Source organism: Antechinus flavipes, chromosome 2 (assembly GCF_016432865.1).
Source record: "Antechinus flavipes isolate AdamAnt ecotype Samford, QLD, Australia chromosome 2, AdamAnt_v2, whole genome shotgun sequence".
NCBI classification, from domain to species: Eukaryota; Metazoa; Chordata; class Mammalia; order Dasyuromorphia; family Dasyuridae; genus Antechinus; species Antechinus flavipes.
This window is the reverse complement of record NC_067399.1, coordinates 493,347,200-493,369,080: the sequence shown is the minus strand read 5'-3', so window position 1 is coordinate 493,369,080 and position 21,881 is coordinate 493,347,200. Positions and strand designations below refer to the sequence as shown.

At 41.4% G+C, this 21,881-nt stretch overlaps 1 protein-coding gene across 3 annotated transcripts in view; it reads right to left on the bottom strand.

The window, feature by feature from the left end:
* The window catches only part of GNAO1 (G protein subunit alpha o1), a 250,072-nt gene that overhangs the window by 44,813 nt on the left and 183,378 nt on the right, over nucleotides 1–21,881 (bottom strand). For all 3 annotated transcript variants that reach the window (XM_051979874.1, XM_051979876.1, XM_051979877.1), the window contains exon 4: nucleotides 6,295–6,455. In XM_051979874.1, coding sequence (XP_051835834.1) covers nucleotides 6,295–6,455 — 161 coding nt within the window. The remainder of the gene's footprint in view (nucleotides 1–6,294; nucleotides 6,456–21,881) is intronic.

The following is a 21,881-nucleotide window of genomic DNA, read 5'->3' as shown; positions in this document are numbered from 1 at the left end:
CTGCCTGATGGTTTAGCACATAGTAAAGATTTAAATCTTGATTGATTGATTGGGCTGGGGATAGGGTAGGCCTCACCTGAGAAGGGTCACTATAGTGCAGAGGAAAAAACACTGATTTGGAAACAAAAGGCATGGCTCAAATTCTGGATTTGTTAGTTCCCCCAAGGGAACTTTGCCTTTTGCCCAAGGTCACCCTGGGAGTAATTAAAAGGGCTCAGATTTGAACCGAATCCAAATCCTTCCCTCTCTCTCTTTTTTTTTTTTTTTCATGATTGCACCCCTTTGCCCTACTGCTGTCCCTTTCTGTCATGGGTTTCAATTCCTTTGGCCATGGTACAAAGGCATTGTGACATCATCACTTCTGTTCAACCCACATTCAGGTCCTGTTCATTAGTTGATCCTAATATGAAAACTCCTCCTGATGTTTCTGAGATAGTGGCTAAATTAGATTTTCTCCACTGAGCAAAAGGGAGCCAGAAAGGAGGGTAGTAAATGGTTGAATAGATATCTGACTCAAGGCTGAAACCGGACAGGAGCTCCAGGAAATCAGAGCTGGTCCCTCTAAGCACAAATTGGTTCCTTTTTGTCTGTATCTTAGGGGTTACCTAGCACAGTGGCTGGCATATATAATAAATGCTTGTTGATTGGCTGATCCTGGGGGTAATAGACTGAAGAGGAAGTTGGCATTCTTTGTGATGATAGGCTAAGACTCACTGATACTACAGATGAAGATTTTGGGAATCTGTTCCTCTTCAGAACATCACACATATCCCATGAGCTTTATGGTTCCTCCTAGTTCTAAATCTTATGGGCCTATGAGTGTATCAATCATCTATTCCTAAGATTCCTGCCTCCTTAGGATAAATTCAATATGGTCTTCTTGAAAGGTCTAATGACAAATGAATGCTTACAAAATGGAACTGAATTTTGAATGCTGTCATAGAAGGGCTGACTATATAAAGGAATTTGTGGTAAAAAACAAACAAAAAATCCCCCCAAATAACAACCAAACCCCCCCCCCCCAAACCTTTTAGCAAAAACATTCTCTTCTTTCTCTGTTGAGTAATAAATAGTATGTCCAAAGAAGAGCAGGGTAGTCCTGAAGATAGTCTTATTTTGCTGCTTATAAAAGCTGGCCTTTGGGATCATGGGCTCACAGATCTAGGACTAGAAGTAGTGGGGTGAGTGGATTCCAGCAAAAGAGCACGTCCCTGGTAGCAACCCAGTTTCTGAGTGGGCCCCAGTGAGGAGCAAGTTGTAGAATTATCTCATACTGACATTTTCTTGTAATAGAGCCTTCAGTGCTTAGAAATTTACTGACGTCCACAGTGGTCTGGAGTTTAAGCTATAGACATCAGCTCTTGAGACTATTTTGTCTAAACAGGATGGCCAAGGTTTACTGATACATACATTTAGCCTAGTTAGCCGACCCCGATCTGGGTCTTTCCCATAAAAGGTCCTACCTCCCCTCTTGTTAATTGTGCGTTCATTAGGAACTTTGCCCCCCTTATAGAATAAAGCCTTACTGCTTGACCTGGAGATGATGGGAGCCTGTGGATTCATCCCAGAAGACTCCCCACTTTTGTATCTCATCATTTTTGGTACTGCGTGTGAGGGCCCTTAGGGCACACGTGGTCCACTTGCCTCTTTTTACAGATGGAAATACTGAGGCAGAGGGAAGTGACTAGCTCACACTGACTATGTCAGGAACCAATTCAAAACAGGGTCCTCTGAGGGAATCTGGGGAGACTGGCTCCTCTTTCCCGTCTCTGTGTAAAACCAGGAGTGGGCAGTGCTGGCTGGGCCGCCAGGCCTGTTTCCTCCTGGCGCCTGTTTTCTCATATGTCAAAGGAAGCTCCACCAGGTCTCCTAAGCTCCGGCTTCTAGGAGGTTGTTTTCTTTCTTTCTTGTATTCAGTTTGCTAAAAGTCCTCTCCCACGCACCACCTGGTGGCCAGATGCAGCATTAACGCTACCAAGAGGCCTCCCAGGCTCTCCCCAAGCCAGCAACACTTTGGTCTGGGGCTTTTGGATGTCCCCCTTCTTCTCCCTTGTCTCCTTCACGCCTGACCTTCTCCCTGCAGTCACTCCAAAAGAAGTGCCAGACTGTGGAGTTCCCAGCCCAAGGTGGGAATCCCGTAGATGGGCACCTGTCCTGGAGTAAGGAATTGAAGTGCTTGGGTTTGGAGTCAGGGTCCTAGAAAACAATGTGAGCCTCCTCAGCACTCATCCCTTCAGCCATTTAACAGAATACTTTAAATATTTTTATTTTATGAATAGGCTTTTAAAAATTATAAATTTCACAGATTTTATATCTATATATATTTATAGCAGCTAAGGGCTCAGAACAAATAACAGCACACAAGAACTATATAAGTATGAGCTAATAAGTGATAAAGAATAAGGAATCATGATATAGCAGAAAAAACACTGGACTTGAAGTCAGAATGCCAGAGGTGAGTATGTGTAAGCTCTAGGACAATTCACTTAGTCTTTGTGAATTCAGTTTTTTCATCATAAAATGAGTATAATAAAATTCGCCCTACCCTCCACATGAGGCTGTTGTGAAGAAAATAACTACTAGAAACAAGGAAACACTGAATCACAGAATTAAAAGGCACTTCAGAAAAGATAGAGTCCAATCTGTACCTGACAAGTGGTCATCAGCCTTGGTCTAAAGATGTCCAGTGAGGAGAAACTCACTATTTCATAAGGCAGTTCTAAGCCTTCAGTGCTTAAAGCACTTCAGAAATGTAAGGCATCATAACTGTTATTTTTATAATAATGTTTTATTTGAATAGAACTGTATATTTCCCAAAGCTCTTTCTCATGCATTACTTCATTTGATCACTACCCACAGGACCTCTCTGGAGTTGATCGGTCAGGGATTATCTTTATTTGACTCATGAAAGAACTAAAACTCAAAAAGTTTGACTTGCTTATGGTCATACAACAAGCCAGTGACAAAGCCAGAATTGGAATCTAGGAGTCTCCTGTCATCAGATTTCAACCTACAGGAATATGAGTAGGGATTCTTTTTATTTATTTATTTTTTCTATTTGTATTCTTAGCTCTTAGTAGAGTATTTTACTAAGCACACTTAATAAATGCTTTTCTCATTCACTTCAACAAACATCTGAGCCAATGGGATTTAAGTGACTTGGCCAGAATTGCAAATCTAAAGGTCCAAGGCAGGATTTGAACTGAGGTGCTCTGACTTGAGGACGGGTACTTAGCTGCTCCAACAAACAGAAATCTCACACCTGGGCTAACGCTTCTTTCCCCCTTCGGGCAGACAACAGAAGTATGGTGGGGGGGATAAGTCTAATTCCCTGATGGAGGGCAGTTGTTCCCGGCTGTGAATTCTGGACAGGCTGCCCTACACTTGGTAGGCCAGAAACTAGCCCACCAATGGGCACGCTCTGGGCAGAGAACGGGCTTTTCACCGGCAGGGAACAGCCAGGGATAGAATCTAGGCTGAAGAGAGATCACAGTTCTTCAGCCCCTACAAGGACTACGTGTCAAAGTTCATACACGAATCTGAGCACTGCTCTCAACGTGAATTTGTTTAACTATAGAAGTCCAGTCTCGTCCTGGTCTTGCTCTGGGCAGCTAAGGAGCACAGGTGACTCGGGCCGTGCCCTCCTGTTTCAGTCTGTGAGCGTCTCCTCTAGCAACAAGCTGGGCACCGTAGCTGGTGTCAGATGGAGCAGAAAGCCCTCTGTTGCGGGCGACTAGACGTAAGTCGGCTCTAATTTGGGGGAAGATTTTTTTAACTTCAGTAGCTGCTGTATAATTTGCACTTCCCAGCAGCTGCTGTTTCCAGACTGTATTCCCTCCACTTCCCCCGGGGTATCCTGGGACCGTGTGGTATAGATTCCCGGCTCATGGGCAGGACCTGCTCGTGCGTAATGTTATCGATACTGCATGTCATGGCACCGCATGGTTGGAGGCTCAGGAAGGGCTCTGGAGGAATGAGTCACAGCCTAGAGCAAACTCCTCTTACAGCACAGAAGGGGGAGGAGAAAGCGCCGAGAGAGGCAGGGTTTGCGCGTCAGACAGCGGGGAAGGATGAAGCCCCAGGAGGCAGGAAGAGCCATGTGAGGAAAGGGTGGGGATCCTTGTGGAACCTGTCCCGGGCTCTGAGAACTGGTCCCCATCTTCGCTAGCTAGTCAAGCGCTTTCCATAATGGTGTTTCCAAGGGGCAGCTACTCTGAATCCCAGAAGGAGAGGGTTCTCTCGGAGCATGACTGTGGTTACTGCCGATCCCAGGGGAAATTATGAAGCCACCGCTTAGTGGGTAGGGCTGGGGTCTAAAGCATGAGCTCAGGGGGCTCAGAACGAGGCTTGCATTAATTAGAAGCCCGGGTCCCTGTCCTGGTTCTCTCACTAACTCAATATGACTTTTTTCTCTTCATCTCCAATGAGAGGGGTAGGCCGGATGGTCTCCCGAGTCTCTTTGAGCACTGACATTTTTTGTTCTAAGGTTGCTTCCATTCTCTAAAATGTTGTGTCTTAGGGATCCTCCCAGCTCTGTCTGTGAGTCTATGGTTTGAATCTCCTCCTTATGTTTCCAGATCAACCTACAGGGATGTTGGGTTTGGTGGAGGGCAAGGGGATCTAATGTCTTCCAGACAGAACCCCTTAGGCATCACCAGCCCAAGTTAAAGGCTGTCCTTGGGTGAAATAAATTTCAGGGAATCAGATGTTTTGATTAGAGCAGATGTTGTGAAAAGACCTTTAGGACAGGAGCGTATTACAACATGAAAACCATGAATTCTCTCCTGACATGTTGCAGATTAAGATGTGCAGAAGAGGGAGGTTGTATGTTACAAAACACCATCTAATGGCTCCAGGCTAATACACTCACCCTGTCTAGAATACCCCAGAGCCCGCCAGAGGGGACTATTAAACCTGTCCAGCACAATATTGTTATTAGGGGTGCCATTACAGAGGGGCAAGCTGCAGTCTCCCTTTTCTGTGGAGACATTGTCTGCATGTCATGGACCTCAAGTTTAAGACCAGGATCTGGTACCCACAATTCTGGCATTGGCAGTGGACTCTGAGTGATATAAATAACCTGGGCCGCCTCTGTGGGTCCACTGGGCAGTGACTTGAAGAACTGGTCTTGTGGGAGTGACAAGTTTTGGGCTCATGCTCTGTTAAAGGTCTAGGTCTACAGATTTAGTACCCAGGTGTTCTCTGCCTCACTGAAATCCCTTTTTGACTACTTATTACACCGAAGTGCCATTCCTGCCAGGATACGATATATATTTGGACAATGATGAATGGGTAAAGGTGGGGGGAAGATAGATCAAAAAGCATTTACTAAGACCTACTATGTATCAAGTACTGGATTCAGGTTAAATTATTTTTAGGTGACTTGGATTAATGCTGTTGGGATATACTGGTTGATAGGGTTTTAGTTTGAATGTATTTATGTTGCTGTAAATAAATTACCAGGCCCCAGAGCTTCTGTGGTATATTGATGAACTTTTTGGGAATTCAGATAGCAGAACTTTATCTTAAAGTCATTAATTACAAGGAGTTAGTGCCAGGGATTTGAGACCTACAGTCCAAAAGATCTGATCCTTAGTTTGATTTTATCCAGCTTGTAAAGTGTGAAAAGGAGATATCCATTTATGGCCAACACTACAAAGATGCAACTCAATCTATAAATGAAGTGGTTGGGGTAGATGTTTTTTCTGATTCCTTTTAGCTCTAAATCTATGATCCTAAGGATTCTGTGATTTCAAAGTTTTTTTTTTTTTAACTCTTTAGTAATACCATCTTAAATAGCTTAGATGAGTGTGTATGTCTCTCTTTGTCTCTGTTGACTCCTTCTCTGTTTCTTCTCTTCTTTTTCCCGCTTTATCTAGTTGTAGAAATGAAGTATGTGCTTTCATTTCTTGCCAGATTTCTTTATTAGAATTTCATGGGCCCTAGCATTATATTTAAAACTAAGTGGATATGGGAAAACAAATAGATCACCTTAAGAGAGGTTTGGGTTTTTTTTTCCTTACATGGTTCCCGTTTGCTAGGGGTCCTCAATAGAAATAGGGTTGCTGAGCTCTATGCCATCTCTGGGTTATGACGTACTCTGCACTGTGTAATATTAACATGTGACAGGACTTTAAATTTCCCTTCTCCTCACTTCCACCGTCTCTGCCTGTCTGGGCCCCCTTCCCCTTCCAAGGCTGACCGCATTTGGCTTTCCCCCCTGTTACAACTGACAGGATTCCCCCGAATCTCCCTGCTCTGTGGCCACAGCCGCCCCGATGCCATGGGACTCACTATTTGGCAGAGTCATTAAGCTGATATTCTCGGGAACGGTTGAAACATTCTTGTATTCCAGAGTCTGCCCAGAGTCTCATCATGGCGGAGAGCAGCTCCGGAGAGAAGGGCTCCGTGTCTTCCATCCGACTTACCACATCACACACCATCTTGGCGTCAGCCTGTGAGGAGAGCAAAGAAAGCAGGGGTGGGTCAGTAGGGAGACACTGAAATAGCCCCACAGCAGCATCCCCTCCTCCCACTGGCCCAGGCTGCTTCTCTCAGGGAAGCTCCGGAGGAGCACCTTACATGGCCAGGGTAAAGTCTGAGACCAGGCCACAGGTAGGGGACCGGAGCGACTCTCCCAGTGAAAGCCTTCACCATCCCTGGAACAAGCCACTAGGGGAAAGACTTCATTGATTTCCAGGCACCAAACGGGGATGGCAACTTCCTTATACTTCTCCCGAACAGGCACTATGAACTGTCCATTCTTTGTCTGGCAATGGAGGATGTTTTTGTTTGTCAAACAACTTTGTTAATCATGAGTATGGCCACAAAATTTATAGCCAGACAGGAAAAAAAACATAGAGATCACAGTCTGTAGGCCATAGATTTAGAGCTTAAAAATAATTTAGAAGTCATTTAAGTTAAATTAATTTTTAGATGTGAAATCTGAGTCACAGGAGGGGAAGCGCTTTGTCCAAGATTACACTGACAGAGGATATTTATAACTGACAGTGGAAAAATTCTGAATGCAGGTCCCCTGACTCCAAATTCAGTGCCCCTATTATGCTGAGATTTTCAAACTTTGGAAACTACTATAAAAACAGGACAAACTCTAAAACTAGACACTATTTTGCTTCAGTTTCTTCATTTGTAAAAGAAGCTGGGGAAAGGAAATGCCAAACCATTTCAGAATATTTGCCAAGAAAACTCCAGATGAGGTCACAGAGTCAGAAACAAGTGAAACAACTGAGCAATGAGTTCACCTATTTCACTTATCATTCATCCTTTTTACTATCTATTTCTTGAAATCCTATTAAAATGCTTTTTCTTCTAGGGAATTTTCTCTGATACTCTGGGACCATAACAATCCTACGCATCAGACCTTATTTATTTTGTTTTTAAGTGATAAATCCAATTCATATACAAAATATCACATGTGATCTTATTGGTCCTCTTTGAGAATGAAGGATGAACAACATCAATAACAATTGATGAACAATTTCATATAACATTTGTTTTGTTATTGAATCTTCCTATGAAACTAGAAGCTCCATGAGAATGGGAACATTAGCTAAATTTTATACTTCTTTTAGTTAGGTTCTTTGACTCCAAATTCCATATTTTCTGCAACAAACAAATTGAATCTGTTTTCATAGAAAGCATATTAAATCTGGATCAGAGGACTTGAGTTTGACTCTACTATGTTACTCAATCCCCAGTTTCTCCTCTGCAAGGGAACACAACTTCTTGGTTATGTGGAAAGAATGATGGATTTGAAATTAATACTGGATTTACATTGGCTCTGTTACTCATTATCTGTGAGATCTTTGACCAGTCATGTCCCCCCCTCATTGCATGGGCCTTAGCCTTTTCATTTGAAAAATGACAGGATGTATTAAATAATATTGGAAATCCTTTTCATCTCTGAATCCTCTGAAAGACTATACTGCCTATGTCAAAGATAGAATGGGATTGAGAAGCAAAGTGTCATGGTCATTGTTTTGAAGAACAATGATCCTTATGCTTTCAATGAGTAGAACTGTTGATTTGTTATTTTCTATATTTTACATTTTTATTGATGTTTTTTGTTTTTCCATGCTTTTCATTTCTGAATATAGCTTTCCTTCTCCTTTATCCAGGCAGTCATCCATTGGATGACAGCACAGCTGTTTCTAGGGTCTGACTGTATTTCCAATATAGCACACCATAGATCCTCAACTCTGAAAAGGAAGAGAAGTACATTTTTCATCTCTTCTTTGGAGTCAGGTTTAGTCATTATAATCACATTAGCATTCTGTGTTGTTTTGTTTTTGTTGTTCTTTCCATTAACATTTTTGAAGTCACATGTATATTATATAGTTAGTTCTTTCTACACTTTGTATTAGTTCACAAAAATTTTTCCCATGAAAAGGAAAAATGTTTCCTAAAGATTTCCGGTGGATGTAATGCAAGAGAAACATGCTTAGGCTATGCTAGCTGGGAGAGTGGAGCCAGTATTGGGATCATGAGGGCCAAGGACTGGGAGAGAGAAAACGTGGATTCAAATCCTGGATCCATCCACTAGTTATCAGCTATATGACCTTGAGTAAAGCTGAGGTAAATATTGGTTTGTCTTGATTGATCTTCCTCTTTCTGGCCACACTCCTGGTCTCCCTTCTAATCTTCCTCTAACTTTCCTTGTCTGGACATCCTACTCTTAATTTCATTATTCTTTTTTTAAAATTATTTTATTTTATTTGCTTTTGCTGAGATGATTGGGGTTAAGTGACTTGACCAGGGTCACACAGTTAGGACGTGTTAAATGTCTGAGGCCACATTTGAATTCAGATCCTCCTGACTTCAGAGTTGGTGCTCTATTCCTTACACCAACTAGCTGCCACTAATTAATTTATTTTTAATATACATTGCTTTATGAATCATTGGGAGAGAAAAATCAGAACAAAAGGGAGAGAAAGAAAAACAGAAAAAAAAGTGAACATAGCATGTGTTGATTTACATTCAATCTCTGTAGTTCTTTTTCTGGATGCAGATGGCATTTTCTATCTGAAAGTCTATTGGAAGTGCCTTGGATCTTTATTCTTTAAGTGTGAGAAAGAGGCAGCATGGAACCATAGAAACACCATGGTGTGGTGGTGGGGGGGAAAACACAACCTCCAGATATTGTGTTCAGGGTCAGAAAAGATGGATTAAAAAGCCTGGCAAGCCATTCCTCCTTTTTTGTCTCCGCTTCCTCATCTATAAAAGGAGAAGGTTGAACAGATGGAATCAGAGTAAGGATTGGAAGCCAGGTTCTCTTTTTTCAAATACGGTGTTCTTTTCACCACAACATGATGACCATAGTAAGGGTTCTTTTTTTTTTTTCTGTTTTACCAAAAGTTTTTTTTGAAATGAGATAAAATACAGGCTAGCCAAGCACTGGTTGAGATTTAGGGACTAGGCAGGACACCCAAATATTAAAGGTTCCTGGGCTGAAGGCAGGAATCCATTTATTGGGGAACTGGAGTACTCAGGTTAGAGCAGAATGAGAAAGATAAAACAGTTTGATCAATCAGTCAGGCAAGCAGATAGCAAGCATTTACTATGTACCATGTACTATCCTAAGTATAGAGGATACAAAGAAAAACAAAATAAAATAACTCCACAATCCTTGCTTTTGAGGAATATACATTACACGGCAGTGGGGGGTGGGGGGTGGGGGGATGAGCACAGAGACAACATGTAAAAAAACTAGATATATTAACTTTCTATTTGGTCAGCCTGCCTCCAGTCTCTTCCCTGGTCCAGCTGATTATTCTCCTTTCACTTGACAAGGTGATTTTTCTGAAATTCAAGTCTATCCTTGTCACACTCTTGCTCAGGGAGCTCTAGTAGCACTCAAGGACCTCTGGGATCAAATATAAAGAAAGCAGAAGAGAGGGGCAGGTCATTTCAGGCATAAGGGGCAGTTAGTGCAAACTTGAGAGTGTGTTTGAATAAATTCAAACAGACCAGTGATCTCTGGATCAGAGTGTGTGTGTGTGTGTGTATGTGTGTGTGTATAAAGTGTAAGAAGAATGGAAACGCCAGAGAACTTTACCCTGGAAGTCCTTGGTGCTCCCAGAGCTCTTTCAGCAAGGGTGTGACGTGGATAGACTTGAACTTTAGAAAAATCACCTTGGCAGGTGAAGGGAGAGTCAGTTGGACCAGGGAAGAGAATGGAGGCAGGCAGACCAGTGAGGTAGCTCTTGAAGTAATTCAGATGAGAAGCGATGAAGGTGTGAGAGGAGGAAGGAAATGGATACAAAAGATATTGTGAAGTAGAAACAGTAAGACTTGGCAATGGACTGAACTTGTGGAGTCAAAGAGAGTGAGGGGTCAAAGATGATATTGAGGTTGTAGGGAGAGGATGATGGTATTTTCAACAATGATAGGGAAATTCAGAAATGCAGGAGGTTTGGGAGAAAGCATAATGAATTCTGTTTTAGACATGTTAAGTTTAAGAAGACTAACAAATCTAGTTTGAGATGTTCAAGAGACAATTGGAGATATGTGGCTATAGCTCAAGAGAGAGACTAGGGTTGGATACTGATCTGGTCATTAACTGTCTAGAGATGAATAATAAGCCTACCAGAGCAAAATAGTAAAGAAACAGAATGGAAATTGGCCCAGGACAGAATTTTGGAGGCCAGCCATAGGAGAGCATATTGTGGATGAGGAACCAGCAAGGAGACTGAGAAAGAGTGGTTAGACAGATAGGAAGAGAACCAGGAACTATTGGTAGCATGAAAACCTAGAGAGAAGCAAGGATCCAGGAGGAGAAGGTGATTAATTATGTGAAATACTACAGAGAGGTCAAAAAGGATAAGGATTGAGAAAAAGTCATTAGATTTGGCAATTAAGCAATCACTGGTAACTTTGGAGAGAGAAGTTTTAGGTGAATGAGGTGGTTGGAAGTCAAGTTTAGAAGAAAGTGGGCAAAGAGGCAGTAGAGGTACTAAGAATAAATGATTTTCTTAAGTAATTTAGCAAGAAAGGGAAGGAGTATATAAGATAATGGCTACTAGGATGATAGAATTAAATGAATTTTTTTAAATTGAGGGGTGATACGAGTATATTTATGGGTAGGAAGGAAGAAGGAACTTGAAAGGAAGAAATTGAAGATAAGAAAGAGTATGAAAAGTGGAATAGTTTGCTGGAGAACTGTTAAGGGATCAAAAGTTTGTGTTGACCTTGTTAAGGAGAAGGGTTACCTCTTCATCTCAGGCTGGGGTAAAGGAGGACAGAATGAAGACATCGCCTTCCATTTTCCTCCAAGTGATGTGAGGTGAAGAGGAGGGGAGAAGAGATTTTTTACAGATTGGTCTTTTTTGGGGGGAGGGAGAATACAATGAGGTGAGGGTTGAGATGATGGGGTGCTAAGGGAGATTTGAGGAGAGATTAGAGGTCTGGGAATATTATAGAATAGTATGATTCATTAGGGATGTACAGATGTGTTTGTCTTGTTTCAGTGAAAGTCTAATTAAGATAATATACATTTGTAATAGCCAGCCAATCTGAACAATCAGCCATATATGGACAATTACCACAGGAAAATTCGATTGTCTTCTTTTATATTCTTCTTGCTAAGGACTTGGATTGATTGATCAGAGCTTCTAGGACAAGGATGAATTTGCAGGGGAGATATGAGGTGGCTGAGCCATGAAAGTTAGAAAGATGAAAAAACAGGGAGCTAGGCAGGCCACAATATTGACTTTATAATATGAATATCTATTCCTTGGAAGTCAGGATCAGGTGCCACCTCCTCTGTGAAGCCCTCCTACTCTGTTCTTCCCAATTTCCCATTCCCATCCCCTTTGCTGAAAATTTTCTCTCTCTCTTCAATAGTCTTACAGAATTTTATTTAGATTTTCTTCTTTGACCATATCTCATTTTGCCTTGTATATAAAGGAGTTAAAACAGCAAATGGTAGTGAGAACTGAATTAAATGGAACTAAATTAAAATGGTTTATATATCAGATCCCTGCCCCCCAACACACACACATATCAGACAATAAATATCCTGAGAGAAGGGATCATATCTTATGCATCTTTGTATCTGGCCCCAACACCTAGCACAATGCTCCAAGAAGAGAAACTCTCCAATACCTGAAGTGAACTGACTACAAAGCCTTCAGAAGACAGTGAACCATTCAACTTGCTAATTATTTCCAAACCAACCCTTCCATTAGGTGGTTGCCATGTCCGGAATGGAGAAGCAAGTGGGAGGAAGCCAAAGACTAAGAAAGGGTTTCCTTGGACTCCTTCCTTTTAGAACAAAGGAAAGGATGAACAGTGAGACCCACACCTGGAAGATTAACAGCTCACAAAGCATTCTGCATAAAAGGTAAGTGGCCCGTGAAGTTCCAACAAAATCTGCCTGGTTGTGATTTGACCTTCAGAGTCTTGCACTGAATCCTGGAAATTGCAGAAGGGAAATGCTACCCAAACAACTTAGCACCAATCCTGTCCTCCCCCTCTTCTCCTTTCAGCTAGATTCATGGAATCTGGGGATGTCAGCTTGGGAAGAATGGACCCAGAGGAGAGTGAGTTGTCCAAGTTACACAGCCATTCAGTGGCAGGATCAGGACCAGAACCCAGGTCTCCTGACTGCTGTGTGAGTGTTTATTCTGTAACATGAGGCAATCTCTTCATCCCTTTAAGGTTTAGTCACTTCAACCATCAATGGACAGGAGCATTGTCTCAGCTCCTTGATTGTCCATTTCCTCAGCCTCCAAAGGTTGATCACTGAATGCCAGAAATGTAAAGTACTTTGGTAACCCTTTTTAAAGAGGGAAAAGATAAGGAGAGTGAGGTCAAAGGTACAATTAATCAAGAATCATTTATTAGGTACCAACTGTACCATTTTGTACTGATTGCATTAGTTCTCTGTTTATTCTGTATTTGTGTATACATATAGGATATACAAATATGTATAAATACATTGAATATCTATATCTACAGAACAAATTAAACAGAAAATACATGTATACATAATGAATCCTATAGAATATTCTGTATATAGAGAGAATATTATAAAGAATAAATATGATCAGAATAAATACAAATAATACAAAGTAGTATGCCTCTCTATATATACATAGAATATAGAGAACAAATATAAATATATAAAATAAAAATGTTTAGTCTCTATATATGTAATATACATACATATGTATATTACATATATAGAGTATCCTGTATACATATATACGTCTTTTGTATCTATAATGCATCTCTATATATTTATTTTGCACACATAGCTATAGCTATATTTTGAATATCTATGTATATAATAATAAATATAGATGACAGATATAAATGAGTACAAAAAAGTATATATACATATGCAAATAAATACAAAGTAGTATGCATATATATATATATATAATAAAAGAGAACAAATACAAATAAATACAAAGTAGTAACCACAGTGCCTGACACATTGTAGGTATCAAATTATTGATATGTATATGTTGATATATATGTATATAAAGATGATATATATATATATAATTTATGTATAAATATATATACTATGAATATATCTACCTATATATAAACATAGAGCATAAAAATAAAGAAAGCAAATACAAATAAATACAAAGTAGGATCCATAGTGCCTGACAAGGGCCAAATTGTTGATTGATAAATATATATAGAGAATAAGTATAAATATTTGCATATATATAAACACATGGAATAAATTTTATAAAGAGCACAAATAAATATAAAGTAGTTAAAAGATCTTGTCCAAGATTACACAGGTAATAAGTAGCAGAGCTGGAATTTAAACTCAAGTCTCCTGACAAAATTATTCTTTTTGAAGTGCTCTCTGAGCTGTGAAGTACCATTTCTCAGGGCCTTGGGATGTTATTTGGGTTTCAGAAGTCCAGTAATACCTCCATATTTCCCCACTGGGCTTCTCACAACCTAGTTTGTCTTTACATGGAAGCTGAGTTGGAGAAAATCATGTCCACTTAGCAGATCATCCTTAGGTGCTCACAGGCCAGTGTACAGTGCCCAGCTCCTGAGATTCAGGGTTTTTATTCTTTGGTCTGTTTTAGGATTACAGAATTTTGAGCTCAAAGAGAAAATAATAACCATCTTGTCCAATTCCCTCATTTTACTGCTGAAGAAAAAGAGGTCCAGAGAGATTCAAGGATATCACACAGACAGTCAATGGAAGAGCTAGGACTTGAATTCAGGTTTTGTCAATCTTGTCAGAGGTTATTTAGTCACAACCAACTCTTAATCATCTCGGTGAGGTTTTTTTGGTGATGATACTGAAGCACTTTGCCCATTCCTTCTCCAACCTATTTTACAGATGAGGAAACTGAGCCAAACAGGGTTCAGTGACTTGTGCAGAGTCACACATATTATATTATGTCTGAAGCTGAATTTGAGGAGAGGAGTACTCCTGATTCCAGGCCTGGTGCTCTAATGACTGCACCTGTTTTTTGCTGTAATGATCTATTGCCCCAGAAGAAATCTAAGGTCTCGGATTGGCTTCTTTCCCAGATCTGGAAGGCTTGTGATGTCTTCACTTGCCCAAGATAGAGGCCCTATTGTATGTAGTGAGGGCTGCACTGGGGCATGGGGAACTGGTGCAATTTTTAGCTCTGTCCTTTCTTTTCATAGCTGAAGAAGGCTGGGAGAGCCACTGGTCCTGATCAGCAGAGCTTTGCTCTGACTCTGGAATGTTTGAGGAGCTTTTAACAATTCTGGGAGACTGTCCTTGAAAACCTAAATCTGCACTCCACTTGGGCACAGATGCCCACAGCTCCCAGTGTACAGCTGCCCCAGGAGCCTCTGCGCACGGGCCTGTAATCAATAGACTCCAGTCCAGTTGGAAGACACAGTTACTGCAGTTATTCATTAACGCAGTTTCTTTCCTTCCACTTGCTCAGGTTTATCTTTCTCAGCTCAGATGTCCGGGAGGAGCTCCTTGCCAACAGCTTGGCTCTGGAGGCTGCTGAGTCAATGTTCTGAGCCCCAGGGGAGCTGAAGCTGCCTGTGGCTTCTCCGTCACACTCTGTGCTGCAGAAGCAATTCACTGCTGGCTCTGAGTGTGTCCTGGGTTCCCTCCTAGATTCAGGGCAGGATGAACTGAAAGGCAGATTTCTAGAGAGAAAGCAACCTTTTCTCCTACCCATTTAAAAAACAACAACAGCCCAACAACAACAACAACAAGAACTCCAACAGGAGAGCTCTCCTTGGCTCTGAAAATTATCTGCACTGAAAACCTTCATTTGAATGCCTTGTTCTAAGGGAGGTGTATTTGTTAAATTGGGCAACCAAAGGAGTGGAAAAACGCCTGAGGATTCTGGAGAGATTGCTCAGGCTTCCAAACAGGCCAAACAAGCACCTGAATCCTCAGGGGGGAAAGAGGATGATTCTTCTGAGCCCCTAAAATGTGAAGGTGAAACATACCACTTTCTTGTACCTTTCCCTCACAAAAGTCAGAGTTTCAAAAGTTCTCAATGATTTTTCTCAAGTCTCTTCCAAGTCTGAGGTTCTATTGAGCTCAAGATGCTCATTTACATCTGGGGAAACTAAGGCCAAGAGAATAGGGCATAATATGTCTACATAGCAAATTAGACGGGGATGGGGTGGGGGGGGTGGGGGTGGCGGGGACGGGAGGAGCATTAGCGCTTATGTTTCCTGACTCTTAGCCCAGCAATTTTTTTTCATGCTTTCTGAACTTCTGATATTCAGAGTCTTAAAGGGGGGGGGGGGCGCTAAGAACATATCCAAAAGATTAAGAGTGTTTATACAATGCAGTATCTGTGAGTATCAAAAAATTATAGGGCTAATGAAGCATGAAAAACTAAGCACGGGCAGTAATGTGCCAGCTATATATACATGTGCACACGTGGACTAGGTTTGAGGGTGTGACAGCAAAGGGGATAACTTGGAAATGTCCCTCAAAGAGACAAGAATTTCAAAGAAGGAGAGGAGAAGACTGGTGAGGAAGAGGCCATTGCAGGAGATAAGAATGATCCACGGGCAGGCTCAGAAACAGGAAGGAGCGAAAAGTTTGTAGCGATTTGCCACCTGGCGTGAGTACTGCTGGAGTGACCCCCAAGAAGCCATTCTCCTTGCAGAGAGTGCCTGGCTGGGACTGTCCATGATGCTGAACCGACAATCAATAAATTAATCAGCTATTACAATAAATAAATTAATAAATGAAGACGGATAAGCTGTTCAGCCCGTTTAGCTCCTGTGCTGGGATAGTGTCATACTGAGGCTCCCTTAAGTTCCTCTCAGCCGAGAAGGGAGATTTCTCCATCTTGTGGCCAACTCTCCCTTCCCTTCAAAGCTCTGACTCGCTTTGTAGAGGCAGGACTGTTAGTGACTTCTGCTGTCTCCTGTCATCTGGGCCATACTACAAAGGAAAAAATGTACAACATACACAGGGACACAGACAGACTTCTCAGGCCTGGCCCTCTGGGCTTTTACTTAATGAACACCATTGCTGTCTCTTGGATGGACTAGAATTTCTCCACTAAAAACATTCTGTGGCCTCCATGGTAAGGTGGGAAAAGCGACATCGGATTAACTTAGTGGAGTTTTTTGTATCATCCTTAACACTTAACATGGCAAAGGATAATTCCTCCATTTCATTTATTTAAAACCCATCTCTTCTTCAAAGTCTATCTCATATCAGACGTCTCCTCCTTAACTACTTCAGATCTTCAAATTGACCTTCCCTTTCTTATAGACACTTAAAACCCTTAGTCTGAACCTATTTAAAATTTGTAACATTATTTAGCTATATCAAGGGATTTAGAACTAGAAGGGACTTTAGATGTCATTTAGCCCAATCCCACCATTTTACAGAGGAAAAAGCTGAGACTCAGAGAGGTTAAAAGTTTTGTGCAGTCACCCAAGTACTTTTTTTTTTCTTTTGGTTTTTCTTTATTTCTCCCTCTCAATGTTTTTTTTTTTAATTTAATAATAATTTTATATTGACAGAATCCATGCCAGGGTAATTTTTTTTTTTATAACATTATCCCTTGCACTCGTTTCTGTTCCGATTTTTCCCCTCCCTCCCTCCACCCCCTCCCCTAGATGGCAACCAGTCCTATATATGTTAGATATGTTACAGTATATCCTAGATACAATGTATGTTTGCAGAACTGAACAGTTCTCTTGTTGCACAGGGAGAATTGGATTCAGAAGGTAAAAATAACCCGGGAAGAAAAACAAAAATGCAGATAGTTCATATTTGTTTCCCAGAGTCACCCAAGTACTAAGGAAGCAGAGCCCTGGAATTCAAATTCAAGTCTTTTGATTCCAAACTCAGTGACTTTCTGACTTTCTCACAATCCTCTTGAATTTGGTCATATATTAGGTATCATTTAAATATTGGCTGAATGAAGTAAAGTGAATTTAATCAAAGTTTTGGTGAGTCTTATTACTTTTTTCTCAGGGAGACAAATCAGGAATTCTGAAGATCTAGCCTGCTTTGTGATTTTACAGAATCACAGAATCTTAAGGTCCTTAGTGGCAAATTAATGTAATTCTTACTTACACAAGAATCCCTGCTATCCCATGCCTGAGGAGAGTCATTGCTTGAAATGCACCAATACAACTGCCAAGATGCCCGTTTTTAAGTTTGAGGCAACTCTGTTAGGAAAATCTACTACCGTAAAAATTCCATCTCACTGCTCCTCTTTTTTTGCAATCTGAAGCCAGGCAGAAAATCTATTCCTTTTCCCACATGATAGGCCTTTGTATACTTGAAGTCAGCTATTGTATCCCTCCTGAATCTCCTTCTCCCCAGGCTTCAGCATCCCCAGTTCTCTCAGCCTCTCCTGATGACGTGGTCTCCAGTTCTTACAATCCTGATCACACTCCTCTGTGCACTCTCTCCCAGACATCCTTGAACACAATAACTCATGTGTGCTTTCATCAGGTTAAGATTACATGACTTTATTTCCTCCTACATCATGCTATTTGTTCTCAGTGAATGGTCAGGCCACTGAAACCCCCAGATTATTTTCAGACAAACTGTTATCTAACCTAGTCTTGTACTCGTGAAGCTGATTTCTCAAACTCCAGTTCAAGACTATATTTATCCCGGTTTTATTTCATCTTTGTAGACTTATTTTAATATTCTAGGCTGTTGAGATCTTTCTGGGTCCTGCCACTTGCATCCAGCATGTTAGCTGTCCATTTTCCTAATGGTATGACATCTTCAGATTTAATAAGCATGCCGTTTATACCTTTATGCAAGCCATCCATAAAGATGCTAGAGCAGGAGGACTCCTGGGACGCTCTGCAGACCTTCTGCTTATTGACAACACTTCTCCAGACCCACTCCAAGTAACCTTGGGAACCAGATGTGATTTGGAGATACAGGTAATAACTAAGGGATACAAGCAAATTCTACCCTTTGAGAGCAACGAGGGCTCAGAGCAGAAACCCTCTGTGACTAGACTAGTTGATACAAATCACAGGGCTGTAAGGGACCCAGAGGAACCTAACCCAACCCTTTCTTTTATAGGCCCTGAGACTGCAAGAAGGAAAATAGAAGCCCAAGATCCCATCCTCTGGCCCCAGGCCAGGGCTCTGTCCACTGTACCACCTGTCTGAGGATCAGGGCCATCTTGAGGGTAGTAGAGACAGAAGGGAATCCATTTGTGGTCTTTGGTCCTTGGTAGGGGTGGGATGGCCTGGGAGTAAGTGGGGGCAGGGGTAGCTCCGTGGACCACGAGGCATCCTTGGATGGTCTTAGCTAACTGCTGCTCATGGATGATGATTTATAGGGCAAGTGGCCTCCTGCTGAGAAGCCATGTGGTGCTGGAACCTAGTAATTAGCTCAGTGTGCAGAGCCCTATGCTGAGAGGTGGCTACTGAAACCCACTCCGCAATTAGTGTAACAGGCCTGTCAGTGCGCAGCAGGAGGCTGAGCTGTGTCTGGGGGCTGGAGGGGGCTGCTCTGAGAAGTCTTCATTATCTCTGCCCAGTCTGTCCCCAGCTCAAGGCCTGGAGCTTGTTTTGCCAGGTGCTCCTGCATGATAATGGAGACTGGCCTTCTGATCCCCTGCTCCGTGGTCTTCCTGACCGAGTCCCACTCTTCAGTGACAAGACAGCCCCATAGCCAGGGTCCCTTCTGCAGCCACGTGGGAGATGTCAGCTTGGGCTCAGGAGTGTTTCTGCTTCCTGAGAGTCCCTGGCAGTCAGGGGAGCTACTGCTCCTCAGACACAGTGGAACTAAACTGCATGCTGTTGGGAAGAGGTAAAAGGGATCTTAGGTCAGCTTGCCCAACAGTACCATTTTAGAGATGAGGAAACTGAGGTCCAAAGAGGAATAGTGAGTTCCTCAGGATTCAGCTCCTCTTTCTCCAGACCCAATGCCCCTTCCATTGATTACACATTTGGTTCTTGCATTCATGTGGTTCTATCAGAAATTGTTTTCTCTCCTTGAGGTCTGATTTCCCCAAATAAAGGCATCAAAACCAGGTAGTGAGTGATAGAGTATTGTTAATTTTTTTTTAAACATGTACATGTGCTTTCCCCCTTTCAATTAGATAAGAAGCTCCTTGAAGACAGAGATTATGTCCCTTCTTTAGTATCACTCAATAAGCAGATTATAAGGGCTAAGTAAATGCTTATTGAACCAGAAGTAGCAGTTTAGGTGAGTTTTGTAATCTATGGAAGTATCAAACAATGTGTTATGGTAGAAAGGGGAGTGGTCCTTTACAATCCCCCAATGGCTAAAGATATACCTAATCCATCCTTAACTAACCTTTAATCTCTGTGACCCTCTTCTTTAGGATAGCTCCAGGAAGCAGCAAGCTATAGTGGGACATATCCTACATTTGGAGTCAAACAACTTGACTTCAAATCCTGGCTTATCTTGTGTTCTCAATGTTGGAATCAACCTCGACCCCATGATCTCTTTCCTCCACATACCTAATTCAGTTGTCAAGTTTTGCCAATTTTACTTCCAAAACATTTCTCCCATTTGTTCCCTTCTCTCTGCTCATGGGCATACTACCTTAGTTTAGACCTTGATTACCTTTGTCTCTGGCCTTTCCCTTCTCCAATTCACATTCTAAACAGTTGTCAAAGGGATATTCCTAAAGCCAAAGTCTGATTAGTTGTTTCCCTTGCTCTAAGAGCTATAGGAGCTCCCTTTTGTCTTTAGGATCAAATAAAAATCCCTTGGTTTGCTGTTCAAAGATTGTCATAACTTGTGACACCTTTCCAAGTTTATTACATATACTTTGGTGTCCTGCCAAATTAGTCTTTTTGTTATTGCTCCTACATGACATTCTATTTCTCATCTCCCTGCTTTTTCACTGGCTGTCTTTGTTCCTGGAATGTATTCCCTTCTCACCTCCATCTTTAGAATTCCTATCTTCTTTCAAGGCTCAAATCCTAGAGGAAGCCATTCCCAACTGCTTCCATGCTACTGCCAACTCCCCCTGAAATTATCTTCCATTGATCCTATATTTATTTTGTTTCTACTTATATGTGTATATATTGTTTCCCTGATAGAATGTAAACTTCTTAAAATCAGGGACTGTTTAATTTTTCTTTCTACCCCCAGTGACTAGTACCATGCCTAGAAATATTTCAGTAGGGACTCAATAAATGTTTAGCAATTGACTGAATATTTAATACCTGTGTGATGGGGCAAATCATTGAATTTTTCTGGACCTCTGTTTTCTCATTTGTAAAATGAAGGGTTTGTAACAAATGATTTCTAATGTCTATCTCTAGGTCCTTGGAAAAGCCTGTCATTTGTTTATATTTTCAACCACTCTCACTTCTGTGGGGAAGTGGTGGGATGGAGTTTCATATGTTCATCCCCACTGGGAAAAGTAGGGCTTTCTTTGTCTGGACAGTCCCCCATCTGAACCTTCCAGGGGATCCTCTTGGTTGGAATATTCCATTGCCTGGTGAATGAGTTAGTGCTTAAGTCTCATTCTCTCTCTCTCTCTCTCTCTCTCTCTCTCTCTCTCTGTTTTGTAGGATTCAGTCCCTATTAGTCTACAAAGTCACGTAAGAGCATTGTTTTACTCTTGTCAGCTCATAGAACAGAATCATTTCCCCAGTGCCCCAGAACCTGCCCCCCCAAAAAAACCTCCCTCACAAAAAACAAATCGATCTGGCCATGAGGTAGCCTTTCTAGGGAAAACAGGTCCTTCTCATTTCCGCTAATAAGAGTGAGGAGTAGTTCAGAATATCCCTAACTCTGTAAGAGAGAATGCAACTTAGGTTCCATTAAAATATATGGTGTCCAGAACAAGGAAGAATAAATGGGTAAAAACTGTGTATTGTCCTGACTATGATGTTGCCTTAAATAGGCTGACCACTGAACTCCTGTGTCTGTACATATATTGTACATATGCATGTATATGCACACATATATTTTGTGTACACAAGCAAGTATATATGTATACATGAATGTCTAAAACATGTATACACATGTATTAGACAATGCATATGGACAGATACTTGGACTCTGAATTGAATAATTAACTTGCCCTATTTGGGAAACTGTGTAGTATCTTCAGCAGTCAGGTAGTTCTCTGATTGCCAAAGACTCATCTTTTTAAATATTAGTATTCTTTTTTCTTTAAGTGGAGTTTTCAATGATTTCTTTTCTTTTTTAAATAATAGACCTTTACCAGCATCCTACCTCTATCCCCTCACTCTACATCTATGCTTAGACATGCACTCTTCTTTCAGGACAAAGAAAAACAATTTAGCAAACCAACTGATATAGAAACCCACAATCTGAGCACAGCATTTAGTACCCAGAGTCCCTTACTTCTCTGTTGAGGAAAGGCTAATGGTAATCCAGCTCCAGTGACGTTATATAATGACTTCAAACCATGAAACATCAC